The sequence below is a fragment of the Oncorhynchus mykiss genome, chromosome 17 (assembly GCF_013265735.2).
Source record: "Oncorhynchus mykiss isolate Arlee chromosome 17, USDA_OmykA_1.1, whole genome shotgun sequence".
Classification (NCBI taxonomy): domain Eukaryota; kingdom Metazoa; phylum Chordata; class Actinopteri; order Salmoniformes; family Salmonidae; genus Oncorhynchus; species Oncorhynchus mykiss.
In genome coordinates, this window is record NC_048581.1 from 20,551,625 (window position 1) to 20,574,016 (window position 22,392).

The 22,392-nt window shown below is 43.3% G+C and overlaps 2 protein-coding genes across 2 annotated transcripts; one reads left to right on the plus strand and one right to left on the minus strand.

Annotated features, from left to right (window-relative positions):
* Nucleotides 1-1,553: 1,553 nt before the first annotated feature.
* On the plus strand, nt 1,554-5,336 carry LOC118936555 (heme oxygenase-like). The gene is made up of 7 exons (XM_036949290.1): nt 1,554-1,738; nt 1,999-2,047; nt 2,629-2,740; nt 3,069-3,284; nt 3,707-3,979; nt 4,222-4,339; nt 4,609-5,336. The coding sequence occupies exons 2-7, from the start codon at nt 2,001-2,003 to the stop codon at nt 4,734-4,736; spliced, it is 894 nt and encodes a 297-aa protein (XP_036805185.1). The 5' UTR covers nt 1,554-1,738; nt 1,999-2,000; the 3' UTR covers nt 4,737-5,336.
* Nucleotides 5,337-15,784: 10,448 nt separating this feature from the next.
* Nucleotides 15,785-19,450, minus strand: LOC110485645 (RING finger protein 11). Its single transcript, XM_021556749.2, has 4 exons — nt 19,293-19,450; nt 18,923-19,068; nt 18,390-18,559; nt 15,785-18,143 (listed from the first exon to the last, which is right to left on the minus strand). Exons 2-4 carry the CDS (start codon nt 19,019-19,021, stop codon nt 17,972-17,974), a joined length of 441 nt encoding a protein of 146 aa, XP_021412424.2. The 5' UTR covers nt 19,022-19,068; nt 19,293-19,450; the 3' UTR covers nt 15,785-17,971.
* Nucleotides 19,451-22,392: the final 2,942 nt, after the last annotated feature.

Here is a 22,392-nt window from a genome sequence, read left to right on the forward strand (position 1 = left end):
CTCGGTTACTAGTCTAACGCTCTAACCACTACGCTACCCTGCCGCCCCATATATATATATATATACACAGTGCCTTGCGAAAGTATTCGGCCCCCTTGAACTTTGCAACCTTTTGCCACATTTCAGGCTTCAAACATAAAGATATAAAACTATTTTTTTGTGAAGAATCAACAACAAGTGGGACACAATCATGAAGTGGAACGACATTTATTGGATATTTCATGGGCCTCTTGGCTGCATCTCTGATCAGTCTTCTCCTTGTATGAGCTGAAAGTTTAGAGGGACGGCCAGGTCTTGGTAGATTTGCAGTGGTCTGATACTCCTTCCATTTCAATATTATCGCTTGCACAGTGCTCCTTGGGATGTTTAAAGCTTGGGAAATCTTTTTGTATCCAAATCCGGCTTTAAACTTCTTCACAACAGTATCTCGGACCTGCCTGGTGTGTTCCTTGTTCTTCATGATGCTCTCTGCGCTTTTGACGGACCTCTGAGACTATCACAGTGCAGGTGCATTTATACGGAGACTTGATTACACACAGGTGGATTGTATTTATCATCATTAGTCATTTAGGTCAACATTGGATCATTCAGAGATCCTCACTGAACTTCTGGAGAGAGTTTGCTGCACTGAAAGTAAAGGGGCTGAATAATTTTGCACGCCCAATTTTTCAGTTTTTGATTTGTTAAAAAAGTTTGAAATATCCAATAAATGTCGTTCCACTTCATGATTGTGTCCCACTTGTTGTTGATTCTTCACAAAAAATACAGTTTTATATCTTTATGTTTGAAGCCTGAAATGTGGCAAAAGGTCGCAAAGTTCAAGGGGGCCGAATACTTTCGCAAGGCACTGTATATATATGATTGTATATATATATATATAATGGACAGTAAACCTAACACAAAGAGCCAACTAGCAAACTTCAAGTAGCAAACTTGAATCATCAAACATGAGATTACTACCACTTCTTGACAAAACACACCATAGTCATGTGATTGTGCTGTGTCGTTTACACAGTCTGGATTTCAACACTCCTGCTGAAGTTACACTGTCATGTTTAGTTAGTGCTGACTTCTGATCCCTCCTCCTAGCCTACATTCCTGTCACCATTCCATGTTGTTCCTAAAGTTGCTCTGTCATGATTAGTCCTAGTCCCTCCATACTCCCCAGTTGTCCATTGCTATTCCCTCACTCCTCCCTCTTCTTTCCAGGGTGGTAAAAAAGTTAGTCATGTTTACTCTCCCTCCAGTTTTCCATTTATATTCCTAAAGTTGCGCTGTCATGTTAAGCGCTGGTCCCTCCCTCCAGTTTTCGATTTATGTTCCTAAAGTTGCCCTGTCATGTTAAGCGTGGGTCCCTCCTCCCCCAGTTTTCCATTACTAGTATTCCTAAAGTTGCCCTGTCATGTTTAGTCCTAGTCCCTCCCTCCACAATGTTCCCGTAGCTGTTCCTAGCAGAGCTGTTGATGAGTCAGGTTTACTGCTTCCTGTTTCTCTCAGCTCAGCTAACATGTGAAAGAGAAGAAAGAAGGGAGGGAGGGAGGAGGGGAGGACAGTATAAAGAGAGGTAGAGACCGGAGAGGAGGCACACAAAATAAGGATTGTACACTTAGGAAGAAAGAAAGAAAGAAAGAAAGAAAGAAAGAGAGAGAGAGAGAGAGAGAGAGAAGGAGAAGACAGTCTCTCATTGTGGGAATATAACAACAAAGAAAGGACCAACTATTGTATAACTTGTGAACTGGTGAGTGAAAAAACTGATTAACAATTTGACTTTTGTGCCATTTCTGGGTCATAGCTTTCAGTCATAACTTTCTATAGCAACTGACATTGCAATTCCTGTTTGGGTCAAATAGCAACATGCAAGTATCTGATGTGTGATCATTGTAAAGGCTTATTGTCAACATACATATCATGTTTATACGGTGTACTCTGTTATAGATCAGACGGTATGACACCGTGTTATCTCAGTCATATTGATGGTTTTCTCTGTTGTGAATACAGATATGGAGACAGACAAGAAGATGAAGACACAAGTGGAGCTCACAGACAGGTAAGGCTGTTGTTACAGCCAGCAGTGTACATGCTACTGATTTCTGTGTTTTGATTGAACTTAGCAGACAGTTAACATACGCTGTCTCTGTGCTGGTCTCTACCAAGCATATGAAGATCTCAGACAAACCAAACTGTTTCTTGTGTTAGTAAGTGTCTCAGAAACATGCTGCTTTTGCATGAGGCAGCGTTTCATGGGGTGTTCTTCTGAGTAGGTGTCTATTGCTCTGATCTACTTGCCGTCACCTGCAGTATCTTATCCCCATTAGCAGTTAGCCTCCATTGATAGACCCGTGTTGGTTTTCCACCTTAAAGTGATATGTCACCCAGCTGTCCTATATGTCAGTGGGCATTCCCCCTCTCATCCATATGTCAATCATCACTCAGTGTGTAAGACAGTCTTTATCACAGGTTGAAAACAGAAGTTAACATGACCCCCCCCATCTCTCTCTCTCTCTGTCTCTGTCTCTGTCTCTGTCTCTGTCTCTGTCTCTGTCTCTGTGTGTGTGAACAGTACAGTAATGCTGTAACTTTACAGGTTGAATACAGGGGTTAATGTGTTTTCCTCTCTCTCTCCCACAGTGATCTGTCTGAGCAGATTAAGGCTGTGACCAAGGACAGCCATGTCAGAGCAGAGAACACTGAGCTGATGCTGGCCTACCAGAGAGGAAACGTCAGTCTGACACAGTACAAGGTAATCAATCATTAACATATCATTAACAAAGGCAAAGATTCATCTCTCTGTTTAAACCTCTGCTGCGTGTTAGTAAATGGAGATACTAGCAAGTACAACTCAATTAGTCTTGTGATTCCTTATCTACACTGTAATTCCCATCAGTTGATCCGAATGTTCCGTGTGGACATGCAACATTTTCCGAGCTGGAGCGCCATGCATCATCATGCTCCATCATTCTATCATGTGCTGCTATCAACTGTTGTGGGTCAAGGTGCTGTGTTTTATGTATAATGGAAGTATTGAGACTAACCCTAGTTTATATCCTTTCCTTGTCTCCTTTCCTCAGCTTCTCCTGTGCTCCCTCTATGAGATCTATCAAGCACTAGAGGAAGCTCTGGACAACAACTCCAACCACCCGAGTGTCGCGCCTATATACTTCCCCCTGGAACTAGCACGGCTGGAGTCAGTGGAGAGAGACCTGGAGCATTTCTATGGGCAGGACTGGAGAGAGAAGATTGTTGTACCGGCTGCCACTAAAATATATGCCCATAGACTCAGACAGGTGTGTATTAAACTGGACTGCTCTGTGGAAGTTGAATCGTACCATAATGCTTTATAACAGTGTTTCCCAAACTCGGTCCAGGGGCCTCCTCTGGGTGCACATTTTAGTTTTTGCCCCAGCACCACACAGCTGATTCAAATAACTACCTCATCATCAACCTTTGATTATTTGAATCATCTGTTTAGTGCTAGGGTAAAAAACTAAACGTGTACCCAGAATGGGCCCCAAGACCGAGTTTAGGAAACCTGCCTTATGTAACCATGAAGGGGGCAAATGAGGGTTTCAAAAATCCAATGTAAATTCAGCCAAACGTTAGAAGTTGAGATAATAAAAAAAAAAATGTAAAAAATGGGTTACTTGGAATGGGTTTATAGTGCATTCACACCAGTGACTGTACTGACTCTCTCTCCTTCCCTCCACAGATCGGCAAAGACAACCCTGAGTACCTAGTGGCCCACGCGTACACCCGCTACCTCGGCGACCTATCTGGCGGACAAGTCCTTGGCCGCATTACCCAGAAGTCTCTGGGGCTGAAGGGTGGCGAGGGTCTGTCGTTCTTTTCCTTCCCGGGCGTGAGCAGCCCCAACCTGTTCAAACAGCTGTACAGGAGTAGAATGAACAGCATCGAGCTGGAGGAAGAGGAGAGGAAAGGAATGCTGGAGGAGGCTGTCAGAGCCTTCGAGTTGAACATCCAGGTGAGGAGGATGGAGGAGAGGAGTGGGGGGGAGGGGGGGGGGGGGGGGGGGGGGGGGGGTGACGAGGAATAGGGAAACTGGACAGCCATGGTTTAGGGGTGATATAAGGTTAGATATTAGGGTTGGTGTTCAACTATAAGCTAAGTGAGTGCCATTTAGTTTTTTTTATGAGCTTCTTGGCTCTTCGTACATAAGACGACTGACTTTTGACTGATGTTGTCTTGCCTCTGTCTGTGATGCAGGTCTTTGACGATCTTCAGAAGATGGTGTCTGTGACAGAGAGGGAAAGTGAGCTCATGCATACGACAACCAGAAATAGATGCACAAGACACTCGTCGACACATTCCAAACTGGCTGATGGTAAGTTACGCGCACACACAGACACACACACACACACACACGCATAGGCATAGACACACACACACATGCATAGGCACACGCATGTGCGAACGCACGCATGCACGCACACACACACCACACGCACGGACACACACACACCACACGCACGGACACACACACACCACACGCACAGACACACACACGACTGAATATGATGACGGTGATATTTAGTACTTATGCAGTTAGTGTGTTAGATAATACTCATAATTCCTCCTTTCCTCTTTTCTCAGGAGAGAAACTGACAGTTAGATCCCTTCAGATCCAGACCAGTCTGGTCAACGCATCACCCCTCTTCAGAATGGTGCTGGGGATCTGTGTAGCCCTGGCAACGGTTGGCATGGGAATCTATGCTTTTTAAAGTTGTAAAGAAGTGTTTTCAGCAAAGTTGTATCCGTCCATAACAGAAGATTACCCTGGACCTAGATGATGGTGGCAGTATTTTTGTACTTTAAAGACCTTAAAGAGGATGAAGGACCCCATATTTTATAATGTTGTTGATCCTAAATAGTTTTAAAAGTTGTTAAAAAAAACTAAATACTGTACAGAAGTAAGTAATAACTTAGTAATATAAATTCTCATAGTTCCTGTGTTGAATGTAGCCACATTAAACTATGAGTTAGGATGTGTATGATATTGATACATGTTCATGTGTCTGACTGACTCAATGTCCACCAGTATAAAATCACTAGTACACTAGAAATAGACTAGTACTCCTGAACATTTTGTGAAATTTCTGTATCATTTATCAATGTCACTGTGAAAATGAGAGCAAAATGAAATCCTTTTTCATTTACAATCTCAAGATTTAGCCATTACTACTGTCATATTTCTACCTGTCAAATCCATTTTTGTAAAGTCAGTTATACTGTTTGAAATTTGTTCAACAAAAATATTTGTATAGTATATATTTGTACATTTTTTTAATAAAAAGAGTATACCATGTGGGGTATAAAATACACAGATCATTTCTTCATCGTCTACATTATTTCAAATCCTTTCCTCTATCAACATCCAACCACAGAGTAACAATGTAGATTGAACATATAGTTTTATCTCAATCAGTGTGCATAAAAAAGTTAAATGACTGTACTTTAAAATGAAGAAAACAACAAAATAGGAACAAAAATATATAAATATCAGGCTGTTCTGTTCTAGTAGGAGTCTTGTGGGGTTTCTAATCAGAAATGCTAAGGCCCACATCCCATCATTCTATTTCCCAAATAATAACAGACAAATTAGATAACAATGTCAGGCTGTTAGAATTCTCTTCTAGTATACGAGTCTTGTGGTGATAATAGGCTTTAGAAGCCACTTCATTACATTTCCTTCTGAAGATGTTGCGAATCCTCCTCATCTTCTTTGGCTTGTCATGCTCCACTTCCTGTCCAGCGCAGTCCTCGAAGACTGAGAAGGCTGGTCATCTTCTATGGTGGTCTGGAATGTGGTGCTGGTGGCAGAACGAGGTGCTTCTCTAGCCTCAGCCTCCTATACCAGCTGTAGATAGTTCTGTGGTAGGATGGGCTCCAGGTCTAAATGCCAGTCGGAAACAGCTTGGGAGGGTTCCGATTCCGGGGGAAAGGGTCACTAACTTCCTCATTCTGCTGTGTTTCTGCTCTAATGTCTCCTTGGTCAGGTGCCGAGCTAGAGGTCAGTGGCTCAGAGTCTGACACAGCAGCGTTGCTTTTACCTTGCTTCTTCAGCTCTATGTCTTCTTTGAACAAGAACTTAGAGCATGGTTCTCCATCATACTCTGGGTAATATGTCCCTTCTCCTTGTTAGCAGCAAACCGATCAGGTACACTCTTAGCAATCCGCAGAGCTACAAGGCAAACCACGTAGAGGTTGAAGATCTTTGATCCCAGTCCAAGTGCTCTCGCCAGCACCGTTCTGGGGCCTAGTATCTCCTCCAGGTTCTCCATGATGTTCGTGGCCACTGTTGGTCAATTTCTTCAACAAATGATCAAGTCTATATAATTATCAAACATACATTAGTAATGGAAAGGAAACACAGACTCTGTTTAAGCATCAAAAAATACTCCTTTACTAATATCATTTCTAGGCAGAATTTGGTACGGAGAACAATATCACAGTATATGATTGTTTCTCCCCAAGTTCTGCAAAATGTCTAAGACCTCCTGTAACTCATATAGCCTCTCCCAGTCCTCCTTGCATGAGTTTCCCTGGCAACAACATTTTAATAAATCTAACCTCCCCTGACAGCAGTAACCATCTTATCAGCAATTAAAAGCTCAGAAGTGGGTTGGACCAAAACGTGACCTTTCATCACAAGTACAGGGTCATGACAAGGTGAACCAGTGTAAGTATCTTCTGACAGGTGGCTGGTTTCATCAGGTCTGTGACAGCCTTGTGTTGTCGGACAACCAGACAACCACGGTGGGATCCAGACAGGAGGAGTCTGAACGTAGACACCTTCTGATAGTGTCTGAAGGTCACAACACTCAAAACAGGTTAACACACACACAGAGGTCTCCTGACGAGGAGACCCTTACAGTTTATCATAACACAATGTATTAACCATTTAAAAGGTATAAGGCCTTGGTTTAACCCTCTTCACCACCTGTGGATCTGTGGACTGCTGAAGAGGGTTGACCAGCTGCCCCCCCCCCCCCCCCCGTGGCCTGGCCCATAACAAGGACCATAGGAGAGCTTCTGCATCCTTCAAAAGAGGGGTGACCTTCAGAGAAAGTCAGTTCCGAAAGAGTTTGTAAGTCACTTGAAGAATTGCCTGGGAGATAATGTCCTGACGGTTTAACTGAGCACCACGACCTGCTTCGAGAAGGTCTTGGAGGCAGCTCGTCACCTTGGTCCCGATTTCAGTGAGGGCTCTTTGAACGATGTCCCTTGTGCTGTCTCTTCCTGCTGCCATGTCCACCAGGCTCTCCACGACCTCCCTGACTTCCTGTGGAATCTCCACCTGGAGCATCTCCTCTGACCTGATGTCAGGTTGGGCATGTTTCTCTGCGTTGTCAATGAAGAGCTGCTGCTGCTCCACAATGAACTTTTCCATGTGGAAAATGTCTCTCTTTTCCATGTGATCTCTGAATGCTCCTCTTATGACTATGGATAGAGGTTAAAACAGCAGTCTATAATAAGATATTTATATATTACATTTTCAATACATGTCAACAATCCTGTTTTGACTTCGTCATTATGGAGTATTGTGTGTAGATGGGTGAAAAAAAAACCAATTTAATCAATTTAGAATTTCGGGCTTTAACGCAACAAAATGTGGAATAAGTCAAGGGGTATGAATACTTTCTGAATGCACTGCATGTATTTCTTATGAAACACACCGCATGCCTCTATTACTACAGTATTACACTGAACATAGTCACAAACAGGGATAAGAGAAGCTGGTCATTCCTTTCCAGTAGACCGGAGAGACGGGCATCGTTCCACATTGAGCTCTCTCCAAACATCCTGCTTGATGTTAACGAGCCTGTGCCGACTCCTCACCTTCAATGTCTGTCCGTGAGTTTGAATTTAGTGGAATATTGAGTTGCATATTAGCAGTGGCAAATGTTTATACGAATGAAAGCATTTACAACTCATTTTGAACACCTGACACACTTGACAATGTCATTTTGATCAGGCTGTTATGGATCTTTCACATCTCGCTGGTTATAAAGTGAAGTATATTTCTTACCAGCTCAACGAGGCAGGGTTTTCTCCCCTCTCTCTTCCTGAAATCTACAAATGAAACACAGAACGCATATCAGTCACTTTGCGTCATATATTCAGCAAAGAGACTTATCGTATTTTGGCCATGTATTTAGCTTCATTATTAGCTAAACAGGAAAGTGTTGGACAGGTTGACTGCCTGTGGACCTTGAGGTTGCTCTCACTTTTTCAGGAAGGCTTTCTGAACATTGAAGATGATCCATCCCCTCATGTGATTGACAGTGATGTCGGTTGACAGTGCTGCCTGCCCCTGAAGGGTCAGGAACTCTCTGATGAGCTTCTCTGTAAGACAGGCCATCATTAGCTCTGGAACTAGTGAGCAGAGCTCTAACTGGCCATTCATTTGAACTCATACAAACTTATAAGGGATATGACGGGCCACGTTTGACCTGTTATTTATCACTTCCTGTGTAGTCAAACAAAATGGAGAGAGATGTGTATGCCACAACGCCAGATATAGGTTATAAAGTGATTTGTCTTCATGAACTAATATTGAGGTGTTTTACACAGTGACGTCACTTGATGGCGCTCAATGTCAAGCGATGTTTTTGTCATCATACAATTGAATTTGCCATGTGTCCTGCGGGCTGCTGTAAACCCATAGAGAGCCTATTGAATTACTAGAGGGACATTGTCAAATGTTAAGCGGAGCAGCACAGGAGAACCCAAGAGCAGACTCAGACCAGGAAACAGGGATGAATGAACCAAGATATTTATTGCAACACAGGGAGAGATGAAGTACAGATCCAGGGAAGCTTGGATGAGTTGTAGGAAACCCGACGTGGAGGCTGAGGTTGGAGTGAGCTGGGTTGGGACAGGGCAAACAGGTCTGGAGGGGAATCCAAGGGAGTGATGATGAGCTGAATTCAGAACAGGGTAGCAGGGTGGTGAAATGTGGAACAGGAGACAGGACCCAGAGTCAGAGCGACAAAATGAATGGAGATTACGATCTGGCAGAGTGGAAGTGGCAGGATTGAGTATTTGTAGAGATCTTGATTATGGAACGGGTTGCAGCTGGTGGGGAACTGCTCTGACTCCAGCACACCTGTCTCCAACCACAAAATCACAGAGAGAGAGAGATAGAAGAAGAGCGAGAGGGAGAGAACTGGGGAAATGGCTGCAGGTCAAGGAGACACTGAATGTCCACTAGGGGGTGTAGCAGGAGCACATGTGACAATAAACCCTCCAATATCCATAATTGGGCAAACACGGCAGCCATCTTGGTCAGGGATGAATCCTATACCAGTCTAATTACAATGAATGGCAGGATAGGCATAGGTAATATACAGCTCTGGAAAATATTAAGAAACCACTGCAAATGATCACTTTCTCTGGTTTTACAATTTCTAGGTATGTGTTTGGGTAAAATTAACATTTTTGTTTAATTATAGAAACTACTGACAACAGTTCTCCCAAATTCCAAATAAAAATGTAATTTAGAGCATTTATTTGCAGAAAATGACAATTGGTCAAAATAGCAAAAAATATGCAGTGTTGTCAGACCTCGAATAATGCTAAGAAAATAAGTTCATGTTAATTTTTAAACAACACAATACTAATGTTTTAACTTAGGAAGAGTTCAGAAATCAATATTTGGTGGAATAACCCTGATTTTCAATCACAGCTTTCCTGCGTCTTGTCATGCTCTCCACCAGTCTTTCACTGTCATGTTGGGTGACTTTATGCCACTCCTGGCGCAGACATTCCTCCACCAAATGTCACAGTGGGTGTGAGACCTGGAGAGACCTACAAGCCACAGTGTCTCGCACCCATTGTGAAATTTGGTGGAGGATCGGTGATGATCTGGGGGTGTTTCAGCAAGGCTGGAATCAGGCAGATTTGTCTTTGTGAAGGACGCATGAATCAAGCCACGTACAGATTGTCCTGGAAGAAAACTTGCTTCCTTCTGCGCTGACAATGTTCTCCAACTCTGAGGATTGTTTTTTCCAGCAGGACAATGCTTCATGCCACACAGCCAGGTCAATCAAGGTGTGGATGGAGGACCTCCAGATCAAGACCCTGTCATGGCCAGCCCAGTCTCCAGACCTGAACCCTGACTCCAGACCTGAACCCAGTCTCCAGACCTGAACCCTGACTCCAGACCTGAACCCAGTCTCCAGACCTGAACCCAGTCTCCAGACCTGAACCCTGACTCCAGACCTGAACCCAGTCTCCAGACCTGAACCCAGTCTCCAGACCTGAACCCTGACTCCAGACCTGAACCCAGTCTCCAGACCTGAACCCAGTCTCCAGACCTGAACCCAGTCTCCAGACCTGAACCCAATCTCCAGACCTGAACCCTGACTCCAGACCTGAACCCAGTCTCCAGACCTGAACCCTGACTCCAGACCTGAACCCAGTCTCCAGACCTGAACCCAGTCTCCAGACCTGAACCCAGTCTCCAGACCTGAACCCAATCTCCAGACCTGAACCCTGACTCCAGACCTGAACCCAGTCTCCAGACCTGAACCCAGTCTCCAGACCTGAACCCTGACTCCAGACCTGAACCCAGTCTCCAGACCTGAACCCTGACTCCAGACCTGAACCCATGACCTGTCCATTTTCTGTAAATAAATGCACTAAATGACAATATTTTTATTTGGAATTTGGATGTTGTCAGTAGTTTATAGAATAAACCAAAAATGTACATTTTACCCAAACACATACCTATAAATAGTACAACCAGAGTAACTGATAATTTTGCAGTGGTGTCTTCATTTCTTCCAGAGCTGTATATGAAATTTGGCAGATGCTTTTATCTTAAGTTAACCAACTCCCTGACCAACTTGACTGACCTTTGGCTCATCATAAGAAGGTTCAATACCATTCCAGTATTCTAATTCCTAATGTTACCAAAAAGACTGTTCTGAATGCTTAAATAATGTCATGTCTACAGGATAGTTTCACTCAAAATGCTAACTTATTTATGAAGAGCTTTTCAAACATTTTGTTCAAATGTAACATGCCAACAGTGTCAATAAGTATTGAGAGAAACTTTTGTTATTGACCAAATACTTATTTTCCACCATAATTTGCAAATAAATTCATTAACAATCCTACAATGTGATTTTCTTGATTTTTTTTCTCATTTTGTCTGTCATAGTTGAAGTGTACCTATGATGAAAATTACAGGCCTCTCTCATCTTTTTAAGTGGGAGAACTTGCACAATTGGTGGCTGCAGGCCCGTCTGGGCTGCAGGCGCAGACGGCATCCCCAGCCGCGCCCTCAGAGCATGCGCAGACCAGCTGGCCGGTGTGTTTACGGACATATTCAATCAATCCCTATACCAGTCTGCTGTTCCCACATGCTTCAAGAGGGCCACCATTGTTCCTGTTCCCAAGAAAGCTAAGGTAACTGAGCTAAACGACTACCGCCCCGTAGCACTCACTTCCGTCATCATGAAGTGCTTTGAGAGACTAGTCAAGGACCATATCACCTCCACCCTACCCGACACCCTAGACCCACTCCAATTTGCTTACCGCCCAAATAGGTCCACAGACGATGCAATCTCAACCACACTGCACACTGCCCTAACCCATCTGGACAAGAGGAATACCTATGTGAGAATGCTGTTCATCGACTACAGCTCGGCATTCAACACCATAGTACCCTCCAAGCTCGTCATCAAGCTCGAGACCCTGGGTCTCGACCCCGCCCTGTGCAACTGGGTACTGGACTTCCTGACGGGCCGCCCCCAGGTGGTGAGGGTAGGCAACAACATCTCCACCCCACTGATCCTCAACACTGGGGCCCCACAAGGGTGCGTTCTGAGCCCTCTCCTGTACTCCCTGTTCACCCACGACTGCGTGGCCACGCACGCCTCCAACTCAATCATCAAGTTTGCGGACGACACAACAGTGGTAGGCTTGATTACCAACAACGACGAGACTGCCTACAGGGAGGAGGTGAGGGCCCTTGGAGTGTGGTGTCAGGAAAATAACCTCACACTCAACGTCAACAAAACTAAGGAGATGATTGTGGACTTCAGGAAACAGCAGAGGGAACACCCCCCTATCCACATCGATGGAACAGTAGTGGAGAGGGTAGCAAGTTTTAAGTTCCTCGGCATACACATCACAGACAAACTGAATTGGTCCACTCACACAGACAGCATCGTGAAGAAGGCGCAGCAGCGCCTCTTCAACCTCAGGAGGCTGAAGAAATTTGGTTTGTCACCAAAAGCACTCACAAACTTCTACAGATGCACAATCGAGAGCATCCTGGCGGGCTGTATCACCGCCTGGTACGGCAACTGCTCCGCCCACAACCGTAAGGCTCTCCAGAGGGTAGTGAGGTCTGCACAACGCATCACCGGGGGCAAACTACCTGCCCTCCAGGACACCTACACCACCCGATGTTACAGGAAGGCCATAAAGATCATCAAGGACATCAACCACCCGAGCCACTGCCTGTTCACCCCGCTATCATCCAGAAGGCGAGGTCAGTACAGGTGCATCAAAGCTGGGACCGAGAGACTGAAAAACAGCTTCTATCTCAAGGCCATCAGACTGTTAAACAGCCACCACTAACATTGAGTGGCTGCTGCCAACACACTGACACTGACACTGACTCAACTCCAGCCACTTTAATAATGGGAATTGATGGGAAATTATGTAAATATATCACTAGCCACTTTAAACAATGCTACCTTATATAATGTTACTTACCCTACATTATTCATCTCATATGCATACGTATATACTGTACTCTATATCATCGACTGCATTCTTATGTAATACATGTATCACTAGCCACTTTAACTATGCCACTTTGTTTACATACTCACCTCATGTATATACTGTACTCGATACCATCTACTGTATCCTGCCTATGCTGCTCTGTACCATCACTCATTCATATATCCTTATGTACATATTCTTATCCCCTTACACTGTGTATAAGACAGTAGTTTTGGAATTGTTAGTTAGATTACTTGTTGGTTATTACTGCATTGTCGGAACTAGAAGCACAAGCATTTCGCTACACTCGCATTAACATCTGCTAACCATGTGTATGTGACAAATACAATTTGATTTGATTTGATTTGATTTTGACTAAATACTTTTTGCCCCACTGTATAAGACATTCACGTATTTAATGATTCTAATTTGTGTGTATCTAGAATTATGAGCCTTTAGGAATAAAGATGCTTGCTGTTAAGCAGAGAAAACATGTAATGAAATAGGCAGTATCAACCTATTAGGTAAATTAAATAATGAAATAGTCAGTATCAACCTATTAGGCAACTGAAAAAATAAAATAGGCAGTATCAACCTATTAGGTAACTGAAATAATGAAATAGGCAGTATCAACCTATTAGGCAACTGAAATAATGAAATAGTCAGTATCAACCTATTAGGCAACTGAAATAATAAAATAGGCAGTATCAACCTATTACTGGCCAGTCTGGCCTGCATATAAACCCAGCAAAAAAAGAAACCTCCCTTTTTCAGGACCCTGTTTTTCAAAGATAATTCGTAAAAATCCAAATAACTTCACAAATCTTCATTGTAAAGGGTTAAACACTGTTTCCAATGCTTGTTCAATGAACCATAAACAATTAATGAACATGCACCTGTGGAATGGTCGTTAAACTAACAGCTTACAAATGGTAGGTAATTAAGGTCACAGTTATGAAAACTTAGGACACTAAAAGAAAGATGCCCAGGGTCCCTGCTCATCTGGGTGAACGTGCCTTAGGCATGCTGCAAGGAGGCATGAGAACTGCAGATGTGGCCAGGGCAATAAATTGCTATGTCTGTACTGTGAGACGCTTAAGACAGCGCTACAGGGAGACAGGACGGACAGCTGATCGTCCTCGCGGTGGCAGACCACACATGTATCAACACCTGCACAGGATCGGTACATCCGAACATCACACCTGCGGGACAGGTACATGATGGCAACAACATCTGCCCGAGTTACACCAGGAACGCACAATCCCTCCATCAGTGCTCAGACTGTCCGCAATAGGCTGAGAGTGGCTGGACTGAGGGCTTGTAGTCCTGTTGTAAGGCAGGTCCTCACCAGACATCACCGGCAACAACGTCGCCTATGGGCACAAACCCACCTTCACTGGACCAGACAGGACTGGCAAAAAGTGTTCTTCACTGACGAGTTGCGGTTTTGTCTCACCAGGGGTGATGGTCGGTTTCACGTTTATTGTCAAAGGAATGAGCGTTACACCGAGGCCTGTACCCTGAAGCGGGATCGATTTGGAGGTGGAGGGTCCATTATGGTCTGGGGCAGTGTGTCACAGCATCATCGGACTTAGCTTGTTGTCATTGCTGGCAATCTCAACGCTGTGTGTTACAGGGAAGACATCCTCCTCCTTCATGTGGTACCCTTCCTGCAGGCTCATCCTGACATGACCCTGTAGCATGACAATGCCACCAGCCATACTGCTCGTTCTGTGCGTGATTTCCTGCAAGACAGGAATGTCAGTGTTCTGCCATGGCCAGCGAAGAGCCCTGATCTCAATCCCATTGAGCACGTCTGGGACCTGTTGGATCGGAGGGTGGGGTCTATGGCCATTCCCCACAGAAATGTCCAGGAACTTGCAGGTGCCTTGGTGGAAGAGTGGGGTAACATCTCACAGCAAGAACTGGCAAATCTGGTGCAGTCCATGAGGAGATGCACTGCAGTTCTTAATGCAGCTGGTGGCCACACCAGATACTGACTGTTACTTTTGACCCCCCTTTGTTCAGGGACACATTATTCCATTTCTGTTAGTCACATGTCTGTGGAACTTGTTCAGTTTATGTCTCAGTTGTTGAATCTTATGTTCATACAAATATTTACACATTTGCTGAAGTTTGCTGAAAATAAACTCAGTTGACAGTTAGAGGACGTTTATTTTTTTGCTGAGTATATTAGGAGATAGGACTCTTAAGATGACATAAAGAAACCCTCCTTATTTGCTCCCTGAACATGGCCAGGGCCCTTGTCTAGCAGGGGACAGAAGACCTCTGTGTCATCATTGAGGTGGTCCTTGTCTAGCAGGGGACAGAAGACCTCTGTGTCATCATTGAGGTCATCTCTCTTCCATTCTTAGCAGGCAAAAAAACATCTAAATAGGGTCTTTCTTGATGACCTCACTGTAGCGGACGATAGATGGGTGGACTATGATGGTGAAAGCATCCTGTGGGTGGGATATACTGGAATCACAAGACACCTCAATCTAGCTAACCTGTTATGCCAAAGATGGTGCACTTGCAATTCATTATTACAAATTGCTAAAACAATGTAACAACTATGACGAAACAGATACAAAATTAGAATATGGTAATAAGAAGCCATATATGAAGAAGGTTAGATTTGGCATCCACTTTTTATTGTAGTTTTTCCTAAAAGCTGAGCCATCATTGCACACACACATTACAAAACCCAGAAACAGCAGCCAGGAACAGTCTGACTAATCATATTCTTCTTTCAGTACACACACTCTCCATCTCCGGCTTCAAGGAGCACTAAAACAATGACACAAGTATCAGAAATGATTGTACTTCACAGGAGTTGGCTCACGTTCACCTAAAAAGGGCATAGGTCTAGGACTGAACTGAATAGCAGCCATACTTTCCCCGCTTTCACCTGAAGAGAGTTGGTGACGAGGGTACATTTCAAATACGCTCCTGGTTTTGACTTCATCACAGTAATGTCCACGATCAGATAGTTACATTCAGAATGGGTTCAACTCACAATCCATTATATTCTCCTCAGTTTGAGTCTGTACCCTCTCTCACTTGTCCTTACTTTGTTAGTATCAAACCCCAGTCAATCAATAAGAGTTTCCTATTCATTTTAGTCCAATAATCAATCGACAAAACAGTTTAAAAAGCCTCTGGAATTCAATCATGTAGAATAGATCCTCACTACAATACAAAAAAAACAGATCTATATTCACAAACACATTTTCTGACAACATTGGAAAAAACACTCTAGATACAACCTTTACACAAAGTATCCAAAACAGTGTAAATTATATTTTGACAAGTATTCATTCTCTTTCTCTCTTGTCAAACACTTCTACAATAAAGTTATTCAAAGAGACAATAGAGTGAGTAGTAGGAGAAATAGAAGAAGGAAGAGGGAAAAGGAGAACAAAAGATGTTTCCTCTGTCCTGATTCAAGGCCTGTCGTCACAAAGACTAGGAGTCCATATAACTGATCCAAAAGGCAAAACGGTCTCCTACTCTAAGACTCTTTGTGAATACAGTCCCAGACCTACACGGTACCAGAGGAGATCCCAAGGTGCATAGAATTCGGGGATAGATAATGGCACAGCATTTTGGGCCACGTCCAAAATGGCACCCTAATCCCTACATAGTGCACTGCTCTTGACCAGTTCCTGCATCGTGCTTTGCTCAAAAGTAGTGCATTATATAGGGATTAGTTTGCCATTTTGGACGCAAAAGTCACTCACTAACAGTAAACATAAGAATGAACAACAACAACAAGCCATGATCTCATAAGAGTAAGACAGCACAGTCAAGGCAAAGCTTTGTAAGGAAAAAGATCCAAGGTGAAAATGCAGTTTAAGGTACTAAGAGCTAGCCCAGTAAGGCTGGCCACCTTGGCAAGACAGCACAAATAGATCTGGACTAACAGCTACAACAATCCACCCTGTAAAACAACATACATACAAATCCAACATCTCCAATAAAGGTATGAGGCCAGTAGTAAGTCATGAGGTAACCTACTAGACCGGCATGGGATGGAGACCTCATAGCTTATTCTCATATCTCATTACTTTGTGAACTTTTTTCTCTCTCTATGATTGCCATTTAATGAGAAAAATGTTTGCATTCTAGTCAAGAGCCCTGTGCTTTTTTGAGAGACATTCAAGGCCATACCCGTCTTAAAGCTAATTGGCCGAGACAGCAGTGTTAAGGTCGGGGATCACCTTCTTTTGACCAATCAGAACGGTGCAATTCTAGCACTTCCTCACATCATATTGCACATTTTAGTCTGGAGGGGGATGATTGAAAAGGGAATTAAAATAAACCAACCACATAAACAAAGATATAGATCTGTTTGTGCCATCAGTTGCACGAACAGATCCAAGACCAGCCTACATAAACTAAACTAATGGGCCAATCCCTAGTCTACCACCCTCAGATCATCCAAAGGTGAAATCAGTTGTCAATAATATCGCTCATCATGACTTCTAAAGATCTCCATCTATATCCTTCACTTCACTTAAGATGTATTTGAAAACAAGTCTGAAAAGGCGAAAGAGACAGACGTTCCTAATTCCAAAAGCCCCAATACAGAGTAGAACACCCCACTTTCAACACACTCAGTGTGGTACGCTCTACATATGGAGCTTCCAAGTGGCGCAGTGGTCTAAGACACTGCATCTCAGTGCTAGAGGTGTCACTACAGACCACCTGGTTCAAATCCAGACTGTATCACAATTGGCTGTCCCCATAGGGCGGCACACAATTGGCCCAGCGCTGTCCGAGTTTGGCCGGTGTAGGCCGAATTTGTTCTTAACCGACTTCACTAGTTAAATAAAGGTTACATTTAAAAAATATATATATTTTGACACAACCTCCTCCCAGGGCTGTGTGACTAGGACATCCAGGTTAAAGAGGTGATGTGTAAGGGCGTTTGGCACCTCTGTTAGAGGGGAAGTTTCTAGGATTGTGTGCACACTATTCCCTATTTAATGCACTACTTTGGATCAGGGCCTATAAGGCTCTGGTGAAAAGTAGTACATTAAATAGGGAATAGTTTTGCAACTGAAAAAAAATTGAACAAGCACTTCTTATTGGACAAGTCCAGGGCAAGTCCCTCCCTGTTTTAATCAGTTTTCTTCAGTTTGGCCTAATGAACAGGACCCAGCCAGAGACTGCTCAGATGAGTGAACTGGTCTCCTATGAGACCAGTTCAGTTGGTCTCATAAGAGGAGAGCAGGGCGGCATCCACAGGCTCCATACAGGAAGGACAGGTGAAGGACCTCATCAGCCAGGTGTCGATGCAGTCCACGTGGTAGATGTGCAGGCAGGGAAGGAACCGGATGGGGTCGCCGTACTCAAAGTCATTCATGCAGATCGCACACCTGGAGAGAGTGAGGCGCACGACATGACAGATAGCATTTAGTCTAAATTTGGTTTCAAATAATAAGAGGCCTACAGCTAACTTACATACACTTGGTAATGGATGAGGTGAGGACCCACTAATATCCTTCTGGGCCATGGCTCAAGATAATGTGGCTAGAAATAGGACATTGCTAGTAAATTAGTGTCTAAATTGGTTGAGCTACAAGAAAATTATATGGTTGGTCACAGGGCAGAAAAATACATACTCTTTGACTTTCTTGTCAGAGGGCTCAGAGCCGGGGTCGAAGATGCCTCTGGTGAGGTGGTGGATGAGGCCAATCCGCTGGGCGATACGGACCTGCTCCTCCTCTGTCAGCTGGCTGGCCAGGCACGTCTGACTGGGGGTGGGGTGGTACACTGGCGCCTGAACACGCTCCTGTATGGAATGTGGGGAGAGGGGTACAGGGTAACCCATGATACAGTCATCGGGGAGTCTCTGGACCCCCCCAAAACTACATGTGGATCCTCTACTATCTCAGTCAGATTTTATACCATTGACTTGATGGGGAAATGGACAGAAAGCATAGGTGTTGGTAAGCTAAACCATGCCAGAATTTTTCACATGACAGTTATAGCTTACTAGTGAACCCTAAACTTCTGACATAATACGAAATGAGCAACAAGATACAAAACACAGCCCATGCAACATACCACTAGGCTAACTTAACGTGGACAGTTAGTTGACATTGTTATCAATGAATCCCCGGTATAGATGTGATCCATCTCCCCCTGAATTTACCTGGTAAGGCGGTGGGGGCTCCCCTGGAACACTGGCTTCCTGGGACTCGTTGAGGAGAGACAAGTCGTCGGCGCCTTGCGAAGACAAACAGTTCCCCATTGAACTGGACCAGCACACACAATCCCCACTACGAACAGGACAGCTAGCTAACAGGACAGCAAGATAAGCAACAAAAACAAATATTTTTACGTGTCTTGCTAAATAAGTTGTCTTTTTAGCTAGCCTGCTGGGTAGCTAGCGAGTAGGAATGAACAACAGCCCTCCAACGTCGATGCAGAAAAACAATTCTAATCGCTGTGTAACTTAGAAATAAAAGTCAATATCGCTCGAAACAACGACATGTAAATGCTGTCTCTAATTATACCAATACCTAAGTCAGTGAACTGTAAATGACACCGATTTCAATTTGTGCTATTTGGTTATTCGATCTGACTATATTTTTAGATTAAACCTCTTGATGAATCCATCTTTGTTTTGGCTTTGTTTACAAACTGTATACACAGAAGTGACGTAGCTAGTTAATAGGAAGTTGGGAGATCCGGAAGTTGCCTTTCGAAAAAATGGCGGGTAGGTGGACGAGAAAATATGCCTAATAAGCAGTAGTGTAAAGTAATTAAGTAAAAATACTTTAAAGTACTACTTAAGTCGTTTTTTGGGGCCATTTGTACTTTACTATGTATATTTTTGACAAATTTTACTCCGCTACATTCCTAAAGAAAATAATGTAATTTTTACTCCATACATTTTTCCCGACACCCAAAAGTACTCGTTACATTTCGAATGCTTAGCAGGACAGAAAAATGGTCCAATTCAAGTACTTACCAAGAGAACATTCATGGTCATCCCTACTGCTAAGGGAGGAGGTGAGGGCCCTAGGAGTGTGGTGTCAGGAAAATAACCTCACACTCAACATCAACAAAACTAAGGAGATGATTGTGGACTTCAGGAAACGGCAGAGGGAACACCCCCCTATCCACATCGATGGAACAGTAGTGGAGAGGGTTGTAAGTTTTAAGTTCCTCGGCGTACACATCACAGACAAACTGAATTGGTCCACCCACACAGACAGCATTGTGAAGAAGGCGCAGCAGCAGGCTGAAGAAATTTGGCTTGTCACCAAAAGCACTCACAAACTTCTACAGATGCACAATCGAGAGCATCCTGGCGGGCTGTATCACCGCCTGGTACGGCAACTGCTCCGCCCTCAACCGTAAGGCTCTCCAGAGGGTAGTGAGGTCTGCACAACGCATCACCGGGGACAAACTACCTGCCCTCCAGGACACCTACACCACCCGATGTCACAGGAAGGCCATAAAGATCATCAAGGACAACAACCACCCGAGCCACTGCCTGTTCACCCCGCTATCATCCAGAAGGCGAGGTCAGTACAGGTGCATCAAAGCTGGGACCGAGAGACTGAAAAACAGCTTCTATCTCAAGGCCATCAGACTGTTAAACAGCCACCACTAACATTGAGTGGCTGCTGCCAACACACTGACTCAACTCCAGCCACTTTAATAATGGGAATTGATGGGAAATTATGTAAAATATATCACTAGCCACTTTAAACAATGCTACCTAATATAATGTTTACATACCCTACATTCATCTCATATGTATACGTATATACTGTACTCTATATCATCTACTGCATCTTTATGTAATACATGTATCACTAGCCACTTTAACTATGCCACTTTGTTTACATACTCATCTCATATGTATATACTGTACTCAATACCATCTACTGTATCTTGCCTATGCCGCTCTGTACCATCACTCATTCATATATCCTTATGTACATATTCTTTATCCCCTTACACTTGTGTTTATAAGGTAGTAGTTTTGGAATTGTTAGCTAGATTACTTGTTGGTTATTACTGCATTGTCGGAACTAGAAGCACACGCATTTCGCTACACTCGCATTAACATCTGCTAACCATGTGTATGTGACAAATAAAATTTGATTTGATTAGATTTTTGCCTCTGATCTGGCTGACTCACTAAACACAAATGATTTGTTTGTAAACAATGTCAGTGTGTTGGAGTGTGCCTCTGGTTATCCATAAAACAAGAAAATCATGCCGTCTGGTTAAATAAAGAATGTGAAAGGATTTAAAATTTTACTTTTGATACTTAGTATATTTTTGCAATAACATTTATACTGCACAAAACATTTCAAAGATTTTTTTACTGAGTTACAGTTCATAGAAAGAACTCACTTAATTGAAATAAATTCATTAGGCCCTAATCTATGGATTTCACATGACTGGAGAATAGCATCAGGTCTGGTAGATATTCCTGCAGTCAGCATGCCAATTGCACACTCCCTCAAAACTGCAACATTTTTAGATTGGCCTTTTAATGTCCCCAGCACAAGGTGCACCTGTGTAATAATCATGTGGTTTAATCAGCTTCTCGAAATGCCACAGCTGTCAGGTGGATAGATTGTTGGAAAAGGATAAATGCTCACTAACAGCAATGTAAACAAATTTGTGCACATAATTTGAGAGGAAAGCTTTTTGTGCATATGGAACATTTTTGGGATATGTTATTTCAGTTCATGAAACATGGGACTAACACTTGTTGCATTTATATTTTTGTTCAGTATACTTTTAATACTTCAGTATATTTAAAACCAAATACTTTTAGACTTTTACTCAAGTAGTACTTTACTGGGTGGCTTTTACTTGAGTCATTTCCTATTAAGTATCTTTACTTTTGCTGAAGTATGAAATTGGGTACTTTTCCCCCCACTGCTAATAAGACTAACAATAGTTACAGTGGGGGGAAAAGGTATTTAGTCAGCCACCAATTGTGCAAGTTCTATCACTTAAAAAGATGAGAGAGGCCTGTAATTTTCATCATAGTTACACTTCAACTAGGACAGACAAAATGAGAAAAAAAATCCAGAAAATCACATTGTAGGATTTTTAATGAATTTATTTGCAGATTATGGTGGAAAATAAATATTTGGTCACCTACAAACAAGCAAGATTTCTGGCTCTCACAGACCTGTAACTTCTTCTTTAAGAGGATCCTCTGTCCTCCACTCGTTACCTGTATTAATGGCACCTGTTTGAACTTGTTATCAGTATAAAATACACATGTCCACAACCTCAAACAGCCACACTCCAAACTCCACAATGGCCAAGACCAAAGAGCTGTCAAAGGACACCAGATACAAAATTGTAGACCTGCACCAGGCTGGGAAGACTGAATCTGCAATAGGTAAGCAGCTTGGTTTGAAGAAATCAACTGTGGGAGCAATTATTAGGAAATGGAAGACATACAAGACCACTGATAATCTCCCTCGATCTGGGGCTCCACGCAAGATCTCACTCCGTGGGGTCAAAAGGATCACAAGAACGGTGAGCAAAAATCCCAGAACCACACGGGGGGACCTAGTGAATGACCTGCAGAGAGCTGGGACCAAAGTAACAAAGCCTATCATCAGTAACACATTACGC